A 17,579-nucleotide genomic window follows, 5' to 3' on the forward strand; every position below is an offset into this window, starting at 1 on the left:
AAACATGGTTTTTGGGGGGTTTAAAAGTGTTTCGCCAATTTTTGAATATCCTAATATACTCAGTTATTTTAAATTATACATTATCTATTAACAAAACCTTGAGTTGATCTATGTTGCAGTTTATAAAATGGAGAAAATCTTCAAAAACCCCCTAAAAAACAGTTTTCTTAATTTTTCAAAATGGCGCACCTGACGGAAAAATCTGAAAAAAATTAAAGAGATAGCTTTTGATAAAATACACAAAATTCAAAAAAAATTGGACCTCCAGCCCCCTTCAAAAAAAAGTTATAGGTTTTAAAAAAGTTAAAAAAAAAATTGAGGTTATGTACACTCGACCTATGGGTCCATAAAAAATGGACTTGTTTTGTAAAAGCCTTAGCTATACTTGTGAATTTTTTGAAATTTTTAAATCAATTAGAACCCAACTAAAAAAAATTAAATCTAAAAATATACGTTTTCGGCTGTGGGGGGAGGGGTAAGGGGGGTGGCGAGCTAAAAATCCGCGTTATCTCATTTTTTAGTTGCATAGAACGTAAAAAAATTAATAAAATTTAATTCTGGGAGTGAGGGCATTTTGCTTATCTTAACGGGGGGTACCCTTTCCATTAAATTTTCTAATAAACTTTATTCTCAGGGATATTTTATTTTTGATGCTTTACCTTTGGTTTGTGGCTTCTGGTATCTCTAGCTGCTTACTTCATCCAGGACAAAACAGGGAAATTAAACACACTCAATGTCATATAAATGTTAAAAAATATTATTTATTTATCCAATATACCATAAACACAGGATTTAAAAAATATGCTGAAATCTAAATTTGTTGCAACTATTTCTCTTCTAATAAATTAAGCTTTAATTCTGATATCTCCTCTGTTTTAACAAAAAAAAAATATTTAAATAATTCGTTATTTATTCTTACAAAATTTAATAAATTTTACTTTTCTCCTTTTAAATTGATTACTTATTTCTTCTTCAAAAATTTGGAATGACTAATTATGTTATAGAACTGTTCAATACAAAAATTAAGCAAATATGGTGTGTATATAAACAAACTCTCTCCGTTTCACAAATGATTTTATTTACTAACCTTTTTGTTTCTTCTTTACTTCTTTTCCCTGATTGCGTCGTCCTCGATTCTCCCACACGTACTCTTGGATGTTGCGAAAGGTCGCTCTCGTCCAAACTGCTTCACAAACAAACAAACAGGACTCGCTCGAATTCTCGACTGAGTTTTCTTTCTGCTCGATATCTTGTGCAAATAGATACCAATCGGCTACTCGTTCTGGACAGAAACAGGAATCTTCCTCGGTCCCAGGAAAATTAACTTCTCAACTCGGTCAACGATTTCGTTTCAACTAGATTCTGCTCGCAAAGGCCAATTTCACCACTTTACACTGACTTCTCACTTTTCAAAAACTGGACTACTGTCTCCAGATATTTTTTACACAGTGACCATTTTTCTCTCCTCAAAATCAGACTCAACACTCTCATCCCTTCCATCCATCATTTTCCACCAATCACAAAACATCCTTTCTACCCACTACCCCATATTATCATTTCTTAAGAACAATTTAATTTTGTATCCAACTTTCCAATTTGTTAAATTCTCAGAGATACCAAATTACTTTTCGTTGTTTCAAAATGCTAAACAAAAAGCCTTACATTCTAAACTCAATACATTTGTTTACCGGCTATCCTTCTAAGAAAAACTTATAAAATGTCTTATTGTCCATTGCAAAGCGAAATAAAATGTACTTTATAATCTGACCGCACCATTGTTTTAATTCCGTTCAAAACCCATTAACAAAACACCTAACGATTTCACCTTCCGCGAAAACACTGCTTACTAACTAAATTATCCTATTACAATTTTTGGTCATATACAGGGCGATAAAAAACTATAATTTCGTGGTCTCTGATATAAATTTATTTTCTAAATTTTTCCCAAAAAAATAATACAACAATACCTAGGTACTGAAAAGTTTATAACAATCGAAGATTCGCAGATTTCCAAACGACTGGTCTCAAAATGTTGGAAACCAAGGTTATAGCCCACGTAATGGCAAACGTGGTTATAAATCAGAACGGTGCAAGTTCAGCAAAGAAAACAAGTATGTAGCGTAGAATAAATAAAAGTATTAAAAAAAATAAAACATTATAATATTCATAATAATAGATGAAAGAAGACAAAGAGCAATATCTTAATAGTAGAATACTTACATTGTTATATGATGTACTAACAGACTCTTTTACTTCGCCAACTGACTCCGCAGCGTCATCGGCATTTTGCGCTGCAACTCTATATCCTTCTTCTAGATTTTGAATTTGAATATTCTCCAAAATTTTTTCCATCTCTTTTAACAACTGTCCTGCGTCATCTAGCACTTTCTTTACCGGCTGATACATCTCTTTCGACGTCTTCAACTTAGGTTCTAAGGTATCAGTAGTCGATGTTTTGGAATTATGAGCTTCGTCCAAGACTTTGGCAGAATTCGTCTCAGCATCATTGGTACGTTCTTGTACGTTATTAAGGATCCCTGCAGCGTGATTCGTATCATTCTGTGCACTGTCTGCTGCTTCTCTAGCACTCTTCACAGCTGCTACGATATCCTTATAAGCTCTAGCAGCTTTCACGGCATCTTGGGATCCAAACTGCGATTCAGATAAAATGTGCTCCAGTTGTTCAACTCGCTCGGATAAGTTGGTGGCATGTTCTTGAACCTGAGGTCTCAGCTTTTCGATGTTGTCTAGTTCTATTTTGTTGTTTTCCAGTTCGTTGTTGAAATTATTGTTAAAGCTTTCTAAAATTTCGGGTGCGTCTTGTAGTTCTTTCAATTTCCCCACTGATAAGTCTAGTAATGCCGATGCGTTCGCTAAAAATTTGTCAGAGTCGTCCAGATTTACTTTCGATTGGGTAAGCTTGTTCTCGATGTCTTCTAGCTTGTTTTTTAATCTGTCTTTTCTAAAAAGAGAAAATTACGCATTGTTAACAAACATAATTGATAAATATGAAAAAATTATACTAGGTACTGTACATAGCATATTATGTCTGCTATTTGCTATAAGCTATATTTAAACGTTGTATGAGATAATATTATATATGTATTGAATATCCAGTATGTAGCTCATAAAAATTTCTGTCTGTTTTTTAAACATAAAAAACGGTGTACATTTTGATTTAAGAAAGAATTCAGTACTCGCTAAAAGATGCTCCTAGTTGGCCACACGACCTCCAAATAAGATGCCTTGAAAATGCCTACAATAATAGTATCTAGATTATAACGGATACGATATGAGCCGCGTAACGGCGAATGTATGAAGTACGAGCATCAAAATAGCAATTAAATGCGAGTAGTATACATGATTTTTTCTACGATCATTCGCAACAAAAAATATATATTCAAATTTATTTATATTGAACACAAACAAATCCTCATTTGTTTCGAGCTTGTGGCATATGTCGTATATTAATATTATACACGGATTATCCGACATATGACAGGAGCTCAAAACAAATGAGAATCGTTGAAAAGCCCTATTCAACTCATCGAAAAATTAAAAAGGCCAACGTCGTAGTATAAAATTCTATATAGAATCTACGACTTGGTCTCGAATAAGCTGGTGTCTGACGGTACGGCAAGGGATAAGGGCTTGCGGCTTGGTGATACTCCTCCATAGATCCCTACCGGAAGGGCGTTGACGCCTGATAACGGTGTATATAATAAAAGCCTATTAAAATAAGCATTATAGAAGTATTCAGGGACTTTCGGTACTCGGTAATAAAGGAATCTTTCATTGTGCGTTTAAATTTTTTAAAAATACTTATTAGATTTCTCAGGATTCGAAAAAAATGAATGTATTTTAAATGCATCGGAGCCGAAATTTTGCGTCTACCCGAGAAAGAAAATAAACAGTAACGATTGAGTAGAAAAATATTTCACAAAATTGAAACCCTAATCAATCATAAACTGGGTAGGCGAAAAATTCCGGCTTCAATGCTTTTTAAATGCATTCTTTTTTTTTTTTTCGAATTCTGAGAAAACTAATAAGTATTTTTAAAAAATTTAAACGCAGAATGAGAGATTATGTTATTACCGAGGGCCGAAAGTCCCTGAAAACTTCGTCCACTGAAGACATCGTTGGCCCAACATGGCTGGTTAAGGTTCTCGTTTCGAGTTTCACCATGTTCCCAGAGGTTATCTATTAACATCGGCGTTTAGCCTTTTCAATATTATACAACATTATAATTATAATTACAACAATTGTTTGGTTTTGGGGCTAGTTAGCAAGTATACGAATTCACTGATGATGGACTGATAGGTCCGAAAACGTTGTGAATGAACATATGTTTTGAGTTTTTACTGAATCTCAACCCACCGTGGCAAAAGGGGTTTAATTATTACCTTTTGCCTAATTGGACATACGCAAATATTTTTGGACCATACGCATGTCCCGTCCTTCGATATAAACAAAACAGTGAACTATTAGGAGAACTGGTTCTAGAATTTAATTTGGTCTGGTTTTATAGTTACTAATTAACACGATATGAAGGGGTTGTGCACACGCCAAATAAAAGTGATAAGCGACAAAAACATTTATTAATAAACAACGAGTTTCACAAATATGCGGAATTAACGATAAATTATTGTCTTAGTAACGAAAGAGAGAGAACGAGTCTTTATTATACACTTTAGTATCGTTCGCGGTAACGATCCCGTACTTGTCCAGGACTACTTCGCATGCGCACTTTAAAAAAGAGCGTTCTCTTTTTTAAAGTGCGCATGCGATTTTTAAAGTGCGCATGCGAAGTAATCCTGGACAAGTACGGGATCGTTACCGCGAACGATACTATTAAGTACCGTCTTAAAATTTAGCGTGCGAGGGAGTTATTACGAGCGAGAGAACAACAGAGAAACGAACTAGTCACTTTGGACCCTGAGAAGGGACTGCCGAAATTCTATTCAAATCACTGCATTATTGTCTAGTTTAAACTATTCTGCCTGAAAAGGACCACACGCATGTTACTCTCCTTTGGCAAATAAGCGACCTGACTACCCCGAAAACGATAAAAATGCAACCATATATGTCTATTTTATGAAACACACAACGCTACAAGTTTTTCAGAGAATTAAATCTTTTAAACACAATACAGATTGTCCCAACAGATTTACAAGAGAGATATTTTTATAAAAGCGAATTAATGTAAATACCTGTTGTTTTCACAACAACTGTATTTTATTCAATCCATTGGGATTTTTTAAGATTTTAGTAAATTATACCTATTACATAGAAGTGGTTTTACTTCATGTTAGAGTTTGTTTAACTATATGGTATACAGCCAATCCAGGGAACTACCCCTTTTTAGTCTATACCCTAATAGCACAAGGACGTCCAATGGACGTCCATTGGACGTCCTTCACGGACTTTAGGGACGTCCTTTGGACGTCCGTTTTCGTCCGAGGAACGTCCTTTATACGTCCTATTTTGGTCCAAATGTCGCGCTACCGAACGTCCATTGGACGTCCATCTAAGGTCCGAGGGGACGTATATTGGAACTTAATCGGACGTAAATTGGACCTTAATCGGACGTAAATTGGACCTTAATCGGACGTAAATTGGACCTTAATCGGACATAAATTGGACCTTAATCGGACGTCCTAGGGGACGTAAATTGGACCTTAATCGGACGTAAATTGGACCTTAATCGGACGTAAATTGGACCTTAATCGGACATAAATTGGACCTTAATAGGACGTAAATTGGACCTTAATCGGACGTAAATTGGACCTTAATCGGACGTAAATTGGACCTTAATCGGACGTAAATTGGACCTTAATCGGACGTAAATTGGACCTTAATCGGACGTAAATTGGACCTTAATCGGACGTAAATGGGACCTTAAGCGGACGTAAATTGTACCTTAATCGGACGTAAATTGGACCTTAATCGGACGTCCTAGGGGACGTGAATTGGACCTTAACAGGACGTCCAATTTTGGTCCAAAGGCCAAGTTGCCAAACGTCCAATGGAGGTCCACCTAACGTCGGAGGGGACGTTCGGTGGACGTCATTTGGGCATTCATAGGATGTCCCAGTTTGGTCCAATGTCTTGCTGCTGAACATCCATCTAACGTCCTGGAAGGTCATTCGGTGGACGTCTAGCGACGATATTTAGACCTGTGGAGAATGTATTGTGGGAAATAAAAAATATATTTTTTAAGTAACTTATATTTCATCTTATATCAAATTACAATTATTGGATATTACATTATTTACATTAAATTACAATACACTTCTCCAAGAAATTAACGCACCACCTTAAATATGGGGTATATTTGATGTCTCGTATTTCCTAAACCTGTTGTCCCATCTAAGTGATGTTTTTATAATATTATAGCCTAGGCTATAGGTTACCTCCTTAAGCTTGTCATGCACAGGGAGCTATGCTGTAATATATGTATATTATATCATATCGCTCTCTATAGTAATGTGATATAATATATATTACAGTATAGCTCCCTGTGCATGACAAGCATAAGGAGGTAACATATTCTAGGGCCTAGGCTAGAATATTATAAAAAAATCACTTAGATGCAACAACAGGTTTAGGAAATTCGAGACATCAAAAATGCCCAATTTTTAAGGTGGTGCGTAATGGGCTGTATTTACAGGGTGTAACAAAAATACAGGTCATAAATTAAATCACATATTCTGGGACCAAAAATAGTTCAAATGAACCTAACTTACCTTGTACAAATATGCACATAAAAAAAAGTTACAGCCCTTTGAAATTACAAAATGAAAATCGATTTTTTCGATTATATCGAAAACTATTAGCGATTTTTTATTGAAAATGGACATGTGACATGTGGCATTATTATGGCAGGAATATCTTAAAGAAAAATTATGGTGAAATTTGTGCACCCCATAAAAATTTTATGGGGGTTTTGATCCCTTAAATCCTCCCAAACTTTTGTGTATGTTCCAATTCAATTTTATTATTGTGGTACCATTAGTTAAATTCAATATTTTTGTTTCTTAGTATTTTTCAGATAAGGCAGTTTTTATCGAGTTGCGACTTCTTTTTTAATATGTCCACGTAAAAATTTTATGGGGGTTTTGTTCCTTTAAACCCCCCAAATGTTTGTGTATGTTCCAATTAAACTATTACTGAGCTACCATTAGTTAAACAGAGTGTTTTCAAAACTTTTTTGCCTCTTTGTATTTTTTCGATAAGGCACGTTTTATCGAGTCTGGCTTCTTTTTTAATATGGTTCAAAATATACCTAAAAATGTAAAGCATAAATAAGTTTGCATATTATTACCAAGTCTCCATAATCGTACTTAACCATATACAAATATGTGGTGGATTTGACAAATATTCAAAATATTTCGATAAAAATTGACTTTTTGAAAAAGCAATAAGAGGCAAAAAAGTTTTTAAAACATTGTTTAAATGGTAGGTACTACAATAATAATTAAATTGAAACGTGCACAAAAGCACATTGTTTTCGATACATTGGAAAAAATCACTTTTCATTTTGTAACTTCAAATGAGTGATAAAGGCACAGAGACTTAGATCACGAGGTCACATTGAAAGGATGCCAAAAACGAGGACTCCGAAAAGGGTACTAAACTACACTATAGCTTCAATAAAGAGAAGAGGAAGACCGGAAAATAGATGGAAGCAAGAGGTCGAAAAAGATTTGGAAAGAATGGTGTTACAGGGTCAGAAAAGAAAAATGAATAAGAGGAAGGAATGGAGAAAAATCACATATCAAGCCAGAGAAGATCTCAGTACATAAAGAAACGTGAAAATGAAGAAAAAACAAACTTTTCAAGCCATGGGCCTCTAAGGCCCTTGGTGCTATTAATATATAACTTCAAAGGGCTGTAACTTTTCTTTTGTGCACATTTGTACTAAGGTAAGTTAGGTCCAATCAAACTATTTTTGGTCCCAGGATATGTGATTAAATTTATGACCTGTATTTTTGTTACACCCTGTATATATATATAAAGGTTATATTTGGTTCTTGGGACATCAAAGTATATTTTTTAGACATTCCCTGGATATAGTCACTGATGTGACATACCTCCGATTTGTTTTTTCATGAGTTTTTTTAAGAGAGACTAAAAACTTTTTTTATGGTCACCTCCTGTTTTCATATATTTTTTGACATGTTTTGTAGTAAATCTATCTATTTACTACAAGACATGTCAAAATTTACATGTGAAAGCAGGAGATGATCCTAAAAATGGTTTTTCGTCTCCTACAAAATTCATGAAAAATCAGATAGGAGAATTTGTACATTGCAATTCTCTGATGTTTGGGAAAAAGGGCTTAAGTCAGAAATGCACATCGATAATGTTTTGATGATTTCTGGACCAGAAAAATCGGCTCTTTTTATTGGTACATACAGTTTACGTCTACAACAGTTTTTTGCTGGTCCAGAAATCATCAAAACATTAGCAATGTGCAATTCTGACTTACACCCTTTTTGTCAAACATAAAAAAAAGCAATCTGGTCATAACTGACCAATGAGCAATTTTAATTTAACCTAAATTACTACTGTTTCTTAAAATGAAGAGCTTACCCGATAGCGTCTCTTATCTAATCTAACAAGATCGTGCACTATTCTAACATACACAGCCACATCACGCACTATGCTCTGCTTTTCACTATCACCTATCACTCAAACTAGTTCAAAAGGCTTTGTCCTCTTCAATCTTCTAGTTTGCCCAGTAGTATCGAGGAGCTGGATTTCCTGTTGTTTGTCGGGATTCCTGCTATCTTCTTGATGATTATATCCAGGTTCCATTCCTAGGTCTTAATATTTGTTTATAAAGTAATAACTTATTATGCATGGACAATGTTGAGTTTCTTCCAATTAGCCAATACACTTTTTATATCTTTATTTTGGTTATATCTGGTTTTTTGTAGACCACTTTCAGCTGATTCTAAAAAAAATTAAAATGAACGGTAATTTTTCTATTCTTTACAATTAAAAATCAAAATATTTACAGGTAATACATGCATAAATGATTCGTTTCATAAAGAAAATTGAAAACGGATTTTATAATACTTACATAATTGTTTAAGAGATCCAGCCATAGCCAAAACTAGCATACTAAACAGTACAGTTGAGTACAGCAAAAAAAAGCCACTAATTTCCATTTTTCACCCCCTTATCGATGCATTTTTTTCTAATCAAAATTTTTACTAAATTTTTAGGTTATCTTATGATGAAAATGAAATAAGATGACTTGATGACCAATGACCACGCGACGCTACATAGATACTCGCGCGGCAAATTTGAAAATGAACGCAAATTGAATAGTAAATGGCCTCTCTTTAGAGTATGGAAAATTTTACCCCTCCAGGAGGACATTGTACTCTTTTCATAGAATATCTTGTGGTAACTTTCCAGCCATAATTTAATCAGATGTTCACGGAATAGAACTTTGATAGTAGAATTCCTGGAATGTTTTGTTGTTAGGGGAAACTTTTATTTTATTTATTCTTGAATATTTCCTGTTGTTAAACATTGTAACCAATAATTTACAAATAAGATTTTCATTACATTACATGAAATCAAAACATGTTTTGGATATTAAACTATATAGTTTATAATTGTAATAATTTAATATACAATTTTGAATTAAGATTTAATCTTTTCGATTTAAACTACAGTAAAACTTGTGTTACCGGCCCCCTGCCAACACCGGCCACCTGTACTAACGGCCAGTTTAAAAATTCCCCACACTAATTACAGTAAAACCTGTCAGTAACGGCCGCTAAAAATGAAAAAGCTATTGGATGATATAGAAAGGTGACCAGTATTGCCAGTTTTTGTAGTCTAGATATAATTGGTTTGGGGAATTTTTAAACTGGCCGTTAGTACAGGTGGCCAGTAACACAGAATGTACTGTATATCTAGGCTACAAAAACTGGCAATAACGACCACTTTTCTATATCGGCCAATAGTTCTTTCATTTTAGTGGCCGTTAGTGACAGGTTTGACTGTATTTCATTAACGTAAAGTTAACGCAAGTTAATATTTTATTGAATTATTTTGCTATTTGATCCCGTAATTGGTATAATGTGTCCAATATAAGCGTTCATAAAACGTCCGTATTTCGTCCAGTATGGACGTCCAAAGGACGTTCAACGTCGGACGTCCAAAGGACGTCCATTTTTATTCCTTCCGAAGGACGTCCAACATGGGACGTCCGTTTATAGTCCATGGACGTTAGGACCAAAAATGGACCTATTTTGGACGTCCAAAGGACGTCGTGTGCTATTAGGGAAACTAAAGCAAAACCTGTGTTTCCGGCCACTTGCCAACATAGGCCACCTGTACTAACGGCAGGAGCGTCATTTGAAATTTTGATAGGGGGGGCACGCATTATATATACAATACATTTATATGCAAACATAATACAAAATTGATCTATTTTTTGTAAATTTCAGTAATTTTCAGGGTTAGGGGGGGGGGCAAATGCCCCCCTGCCCCCTATCAAATGACGTCCCTGACTAACGGCCAGTTTAAAAATTCCCCAAACCATTTACAGTAACGGCCACTAAAAATGAAAAAACTATTGGCCGATATAGAAAGGTGGCCGGTATTGCCAGTTTTTGTAGTCTAGATATGGTTTGGGGAATTTTTAAACTGGCCGTTAGTACATGTGACCAATTTTGGCAGGTGTCCGTTACTGACAGGTTTTACTGTATTTCATTAACGTAAATAAGTTAATATTTTATTGAATTATTTTGCTATTTGATCCCGTAATTGGTATAATGTGTCCAATAGAAGCGTTCATAAATTGTCCGTATTTCGTCCAGTATATATACGTCCATATTTATTCCATCCGAAGGACGTCCAACGTCGGACGTCCAAAGGACGTCCATTTTTATTCCGTCCGAAGAATGTCCAACGTCGGACGTCCAAAGGACGTCCATATTTATTCCTTCCGAAGGACGTCCAACGTCGGACGTCCATATTTATTCCTTCCGAAGGACGTCCAACGTCGGACGTCCAAAGGACGTCCATTTTTATTCCGTCCGAAGGACGTCCAACGTCGGACGTCCAAAGGACGTCCATATTTATTCCTTCCGAAGGACGTCCAACGTCGGACGTCCAAAGGACGTCCATTTTTATTCCGTCCGAAGGACGTCCAACGTCGGACGTCCATATTTATTCCTTCCGAAGGACGTCCAACATGGGACGTCCATTTATAGTCCATGGACGTTAGGACCAAAAATGGACCTATTTTGGACGTCCATTGGACGTCGTGTGCTATTAGGGTAGGTAATGTTTATTTTAATAAGTTACAAGGGTGAAAAAAAAAGAGAAAATTTAGTGTGATTTTTAATTTCAATACATACAGTCGGAAAAATGAAAGAATACCCATGAACGAACATATAAAACACGCTGTATTTTCCTGTCACTGTGTCACAAAGAAAATTGTTCAGTGCAAGTACACGTATTATTATTACATGTACTTTCGCTGGCCAATTTTTTGTGTGACATGGTGACAGGAAAATACAGCGTGTTTTATATGTTCGTTCATGGGTATTCTTTCATTTTTCCTACTGTATCTCATTCAAAAGAAACTTTTTGTTTATTCTAAGGGACTTTCGGCCTTCGGTAATAATGTAATTTTTCATTCTGAATTTAAATTTTTCAAAATCATTTATTAGTTTTCTCAGGGTTCGAAAAATGGATGCATTTAAAAAGCATTAGAGCCGAAATTTTGCGCCTACGCTCTTAATAGTGACATCTCTTTATAAAACTTTATTATGTATTTCAACAAAATTAGATTTAGACGACTACATTATTATAAATAAAATAGACAAATTATACATTCTATTGCAAAATAGATAAGTAAATAACTAAAATAACATAATTATCTATTCATTTATATCTGAACAGAGATTAATGTTTCCTACAACCAATATAAACTGACAAAATTACTCATTTTATTAATAAATTCAAAATCAAGAGATGATTGCGTGATGATGATGAAGTTATTGACCTACAATATCAGAATGTCCGTCTTCCGTTGATAATTCAGTTTTATCAGTGTATATTACATTATTTTATAAGTTTTATCTTTTTACCATGATAACAAATAATTTTAGTTATTTAAAAAAATTTAAACAAAGTATGTTTCTGTTTTATTCGGAATTCACAAATGTGGTTGTGTAACGTATAATGATGAAGACCACCAAAACGTGACGGAATGAGCAATGTCAAAGTCGTCATTGTCGAAACGTCAATGGCGGTTGTCGTTATTTTTGTAAATAAATAGGTTATGTGCTTGTTGCAGTTGTACGAGTACTTATGTTGCCTACAAAGGGGTATTTTCAGGACATAGAATGCCCTTATTACAACAGTTCGTGCGGCAGACCATACTGCCACTTTAGACATAGAAAAAAGGAAGAAAAAGAACACGCACAAGACGTACCTACATACAAACCGACCCCTAAAAGTGAGCTTGCAAATATTCAAAGTAATAGAAGCCATATACCTATAAGTTATGTGCCGGACTTAGCGTTTAGGCCGGATAAAAAGTTACGTCCTACAACAAAAATCGATACCTACAATCCAACCTACAAACCTACACCTTTAAGTATTCTTTCTAGTGTTAAAACAAACAAATCCCTAAGTGAAGAAAGCAAAGAGCGCATAGAAGTTATAAACGAGATTAAACAGAATATAGCTAATGTCGAATATGATCCTACGGTTGCTCTTAACCCTGGAGGTGCAGTGGATTTCGATGATTTAACTAGTGAGTTCGATTTAATAGCTGATATAATTCAATCTGATGGGAATGTGTGTCCAGAAAAACTTGATACAGATTTAAAAACAGAATCAAATGATCTGATCGATAACACCCAAAAAAATGAAGATTCGATTGATACTTCGAAAGATAAAATAAATAAACAAATAGGAACTCAGGAAGACTACTCGAAAACTGACAAGACTGAAAAAAGCAGTAAACTAGAGCAGTTAGATGTTAAAAAGGATGAGAAAGGTACGTCTCTTACTGAAAAACATAAAAATGATATCATTAACAAAACTAATGTAGATAGCAAAAATTCTAGTCAACACAAAAAGCATAAAAAGGATAAACGTAATAGTAGTTCTAGTGACGAGAAACGCAAAGACAAAACCAAGAGTAGTGACAAAAATAAAGAAAAAGATTCTAATTCAACCAAAAAAGATAAAGATGGACACTCTGAAGTGCCTAATAAATCAAAAAAGGAATCGAAAAATAATCATTCATCTTCCAAGGATAAACACAAAGAAAAAGAAATCGATAAATACAAAAATAAAGAAAAAAGTAGATCTGAGAGTTCTAGGTCGAAAGAAGAAAAAAGGAACTCTGATAAGAAGCATGATAAAGTGGATTATAAAAAGAATAAAGAAAAAGAAAAAAACAGTAAAAAAAGAAGTCGTAGTAAGAGCAGAGAGAGAAAAAGTAGTAGTAACAAAGAACAAACAAACAAACGTAAAGAACGCAGCAGAAGTAGAAGTAAAGATAAAAAAAGCAAGAAGGCTAAAAGAAGTCGTAGTAGAAGCAAAGAAAGAAGACACAGTAAAGATGAAGATAAAAGGAGGAAACATGGCAGTAGTAGAGATAGGAAGAATCAAGAGAAAGAAAAATCTAAACACAATAAATCTGAAGAACACAAAAATAAGCATAGCAATAAAATAGATACTACTCATGTAGATGATGGTAGTCTATCAGAAGGCAATATACTAGAATCTGATTCAGATATTGAAATGGATAGAAATGAAACCTTATTAGAATGTTACAAAATATTCAATGAGTATAAACCAGAGGAAACTGTTATTGAATTTGATGTTCCTCAAAAGACTCAATCTTCAACGGACATCGAAATTCCCACTGAATACCATCATGGTAAGAAAAGAATTGCACATGCAAGTTTTGAAACATTATTTGGACCTTCGAAGCCTCCTGTGATTACAGCCAAACCTAAAACTGTTCAAACTCCAGGTCAAACGTTAGCAAATAGGTATAAACTCGCCAAACAAGCACAAGCCAACAGGGAACAAGAGTTACTGATAAACGAAGTTCAACAAACTGTAGTAACTAAAAGACCAGCGCCTTCTTTACTTGAAGCAGCTAGAGAAAGAAAGAAAATCAAGGAAATGGAACGACCTAAAAGTATTAACTTAGTAGATGATATTTTAAAAGGTTCTAAAACTTTAACGTATGGTTCTACACTTCCAAAACTTCCTCCTAAGAAAATAACTCCAGTTCATAACGCCATGGCAATAACGAAGGCTAAAGAGAAGATATCTCTGATTAAACCTGTTACTCCATTGAAGACAGTTGCACAAACACAGAAGGGTAGTAGAGTTGCACATGTACCTGATATCTCTTTATCCGATATCCCAGACGTTCTCCAAGCAGAAAGTTCCAAGCTCCCAGTCAACGTGAGATCAAGGTATTTAACTATGATAGCTGACGAATGTGTAAAAATGTATATTTCTAAAGAAGAAGCTTATTCTAGAGCTCTAAAGGAAGAATTTAACTGTTACGAAAAATGTAAAGTAATAACGACATATAGGAACTCCGCAATGCTAGCTGTAAACCGTCTTAGGAAGGAAGGTCAAGAGAGGAACAAAAATGGGCTAGGTCTTTATGGTTTAGGGGAAGATTCTGAAGGAGGCTCTACAGGACCAAAACTTTGTCAATTCTACAATCAGATTAAAAAATGGACATTGACAGATGAAGAGTTAGACATCCATGGCTACCCAAGACAGACTAGTGAATATGGAGTAGCCGAAGTTAGGAACTTTAAAAGCAAATATCCTGCAAATCTGGATGAAAATCAAAGAATATGTTCCAGATGTAAAAAACTATATCAGGTATGTATATTATAAGCATTTTATTATTTTTTTTGTTGTATATTGTATGGAATGTGTAGGTAGTCTTCTTCTTAAGGTGCCGTCTTCTTTCAAAGGTCACCGTGACATTAACTGCCTTCCAACCCTACGCTTTTCTAATATCTTTCCCTGCATGATATTCTGCAGAAGCTGGTGTTTTGTTCGTCTAACCACATGGCCAGGGTATTGTAGTTTTCATATCTTGATTTCGTTATTCAGTTGTTTCTATTCAAAGACTTCTTCATCTGTGACTCTATCTACATAAGATATTCTGAGGATTCTTCTGTAAAGCCACATCTCAAAAATTTCCACTTTTCTCATCATTGATTTAGTCAAAATGGCCTGCCTCTATATGGTCTAAGAGGATACTAAATATGTAATACAGTCGAACCCGCTTATTGGAATAGCCTTCGTGCCATGCAAAAGTATTCCTATAACGGGGATGTTCTAATAACCGATCATTGGTGGCTAGTAGAAACGTTTCGGGAGCCCAAATTTGTATTCCTTAAACCGGGATATTCTTGTAAATTATTCTAATAAGCGGGTTCGACTGTACCAAAGCATGCGCAATTTTATGAAAATGAAAAAGGTCCTATGTAGCAAATATTTAACATTAGCTCTTAAGGTACGCCTAATAAAATGTTACGTTTACAGTGTACTATACTATGGAGTGGAATCATGGACGTTAAACATAGAGGCAATGAGACGACTTAACACCTTTGAAATGTTGACTTATAGAAGAATTATGAGTGTTTCCTGGGTAGATAGAGTTACGAACAACGAAGTACTGAGAAGAATAGGTAAAGAGAAGGAAGTTGAACTTACAATTAAAGAAAGAAAGCTACAGTATCTCGGACATGTGATGTAGGGCGGGAAGTATGGCATCCTGCGACTAATAATGCTATGGCAGAGGAAGCATCGGAAGAAAATGAATTTCATGGCTGAAGAACCTGAGAGAATGGTTTGGGTGCAGCTCAAAACAACTATTTAGAGCTACTGCCTCAAAAATTAAAATAGCCATGATGATTGCCAACCTCTGTAGCAGAGATGGCACCTGAAGAAGAAGAAGCATGCGCAAAGTTCTATTACAAAAAAATTGTTTCATTTTCATAAATAAGTTAGCAATTAAATTCTGGTTCAATTCAAATTGTTAAAATTATTTAAAAGAAATGACAAATAGCCTTATAATGATTTGATCCATTTGAACTTAGATACAATAAGTGTACACATTTTCAGAATTAACAATTTATTTACTTGTTTTAGGTTGATGATGACGGTTGGCCACTTTTTGAAGAGGAATGCTGTTACCATCCACTGAAGAAGCGTACAATTCGTGGTGAGCAGACTTACCTTTGCTGTAGGAGTTCTGACGAAACAGGCTGTGCAACTTCTGATACTCATGTTTGTGATGGGTTCGATTCGGGTCGTTTAGAGGGATTCCAAACTACTATGGATTCTGATAACAAAGATGATCCTCGTAGTCATGCTGTGTATGCTCTTGATTGTGAAATGTGTTATACTACCAAAGGTTTAGAACTAACTAGAGTGACAATAGTTGATATTGATTGTAAGACAGTGTACGAATCCCTAGTGAAACCTTTAAATCCAATTATAGACTATAATACTCGATTTTCTGGTATTACAAAAGAGCAGATGGATAAAACAAGTACTAGTATCCTCCAGGTACAGGCCAATATACTGCATCTTTGTAACTCTATGACAATATTGGTAGGGCATAGTTTAGAATCTGATATGAAAGCTCTTAAAATTGTGCATGGAATGATAGTTGATACGTCAGTATTGTTCCCACATAAAATGGGCCTACCACATAAGAGAGCCTTGAAAGTTTTAGCTAGTGAGCATCTAAGGAAGATAATACAGAATGACGTAAGTGGTCATGACAGTGCTGAAGATGCTATTACATGCATGGAATTACTGAAGTGGAAGATAAAAGAAGAATCAAAGTTAAAACATTGACTATTAGTTTTTTATATATTTTTCTGTTAATAAAATAGGCAAATAATTTATTTATACTCCAACAATTTTAAGGTTAACTATGTTTTTTACAAGATTCATTAGCTATTCTATTTATATATAATTGTATATATAAATTATTGTTTATACTTTAGTATAGTTTTGAGAAACCCCTAAACGAAACACTAAATTAGAACATAATAAACATTTTGTATTAAAGATTTTTTTAATATTTCCCTTCATAATATGGACATATTTAATAATATTGGCTGGTGCTTATTTTAAATTTTCTAATGTGATAGTTATGATTTTCGTTTTTGTTAGCTCCCTCATCATCATGGTGCTACAGCCTTAAAGGGTCGACCTTCTCAAGGTTTCTGCTCTGTCCCTTGCTTGGATTTTATACTTGGCAACACTGATCTTCTCAGCACCCTGAGCTTTGGTCTACCCCATCAGCTACATGTTCTGCTCACTGTAGTTCTGCAGTTCAAAGTTATATCTATGCCTCCATGTTCCGTTCTCACAGACTGTTCTGAATATCTTGCTTTCACAGGTTTCACATCCATACAACACTTTTAAAGATGCTATTATATAGCTGTTTTCTTCTCTTGATATGGTTTTTGACCAAAGTAGTGAAGGTAAAGCTCCTATTACTTTCTTTCCTTTCATAATTTTTTCCTCTA

At 34.7% G+C, this 17,579-nt stretch overlaps 2 protein-coding genes and 1 long non-coding RNA gene across 4 annotated transcripts in view; 1 reads left to right on the forward strand and 2 right to left on the reverse strand.

The window, feature by feature from the left end:
- The window catches only part of LOC114329586 (laminin subunit alpha), a 192,193-nt gene that overhangs the window by 20,761 nt on the left and 153,853 nt on the right, over nucleotides 1-17,579 (reverse strand). The window contains exon 32 of the mRNA XM_050651827.1: nucleotides 2,221-2,962. Coding sequence (XP_050507784.1) covers nucleotides 2,221-2,962 — 742 coding nt within the window. The remainder of the gene's footprint in view (nucleotides 1-2,220; nucleotides 2,963-17,579) is intronic.
- LOC126885311 (uncharacterized) lies at nucleotides 5,401-9,419 on the reverse strand. 2 transcript variants are annotated; one of them, XR_007698384.1, is made up of 3 exons: nucleotides 9,089-9,405; nucleotides 5,644-8,959; nucleotides 5,401-5,577 (listed from the first exon to the last, which is right to left on the reverse strand). It is a non-coding gene; the product is annotated as an uncharacterized LOC126885311 (long non-coding RNA). The 2 variants fall into 2 exon arrangements; XR_007698383.1 differs by lacking the exon at nucleotides 5,401-5,577 and having other exon boundaries at nucleotides 7,185-8,959; nucleotides 9,089-9,419.
- On the forward strand, nucleotides 12,196-17,115 carry LOC114329593 (RNA exonuclease 1 homolog). Its single transcript, XM_028278758.2, has 2 exons — nucleotides 12,196-14,904; nucleotides 16,186-17,115. Exons 1-2 carry the CDS (start codon nucleotides 12,346-12,348, stop codon nucleotides 16,897-16,899), a joined length of 3,273 nt encoding a protein of 1,090 aa, XP_028134559.1. The 5' UTR covers nucleotides 12,196-12,345; the 3' UTR covers nucleotides 16,900-17,115.

This window comes from Diabrotica virgifera, chromosome 5 (assembly GCF_917563875.1).
Source record: "Diabrotica virgifera virgifera chromosome 5, PGI_DIABVI_V3a".
Lineage (NCBI taxonomy): Eukaryota > Metazoa > Arthropoda > Insecta > Coleoptera > Chrysomelidae > Diabrotica > Diabrotica virgifera.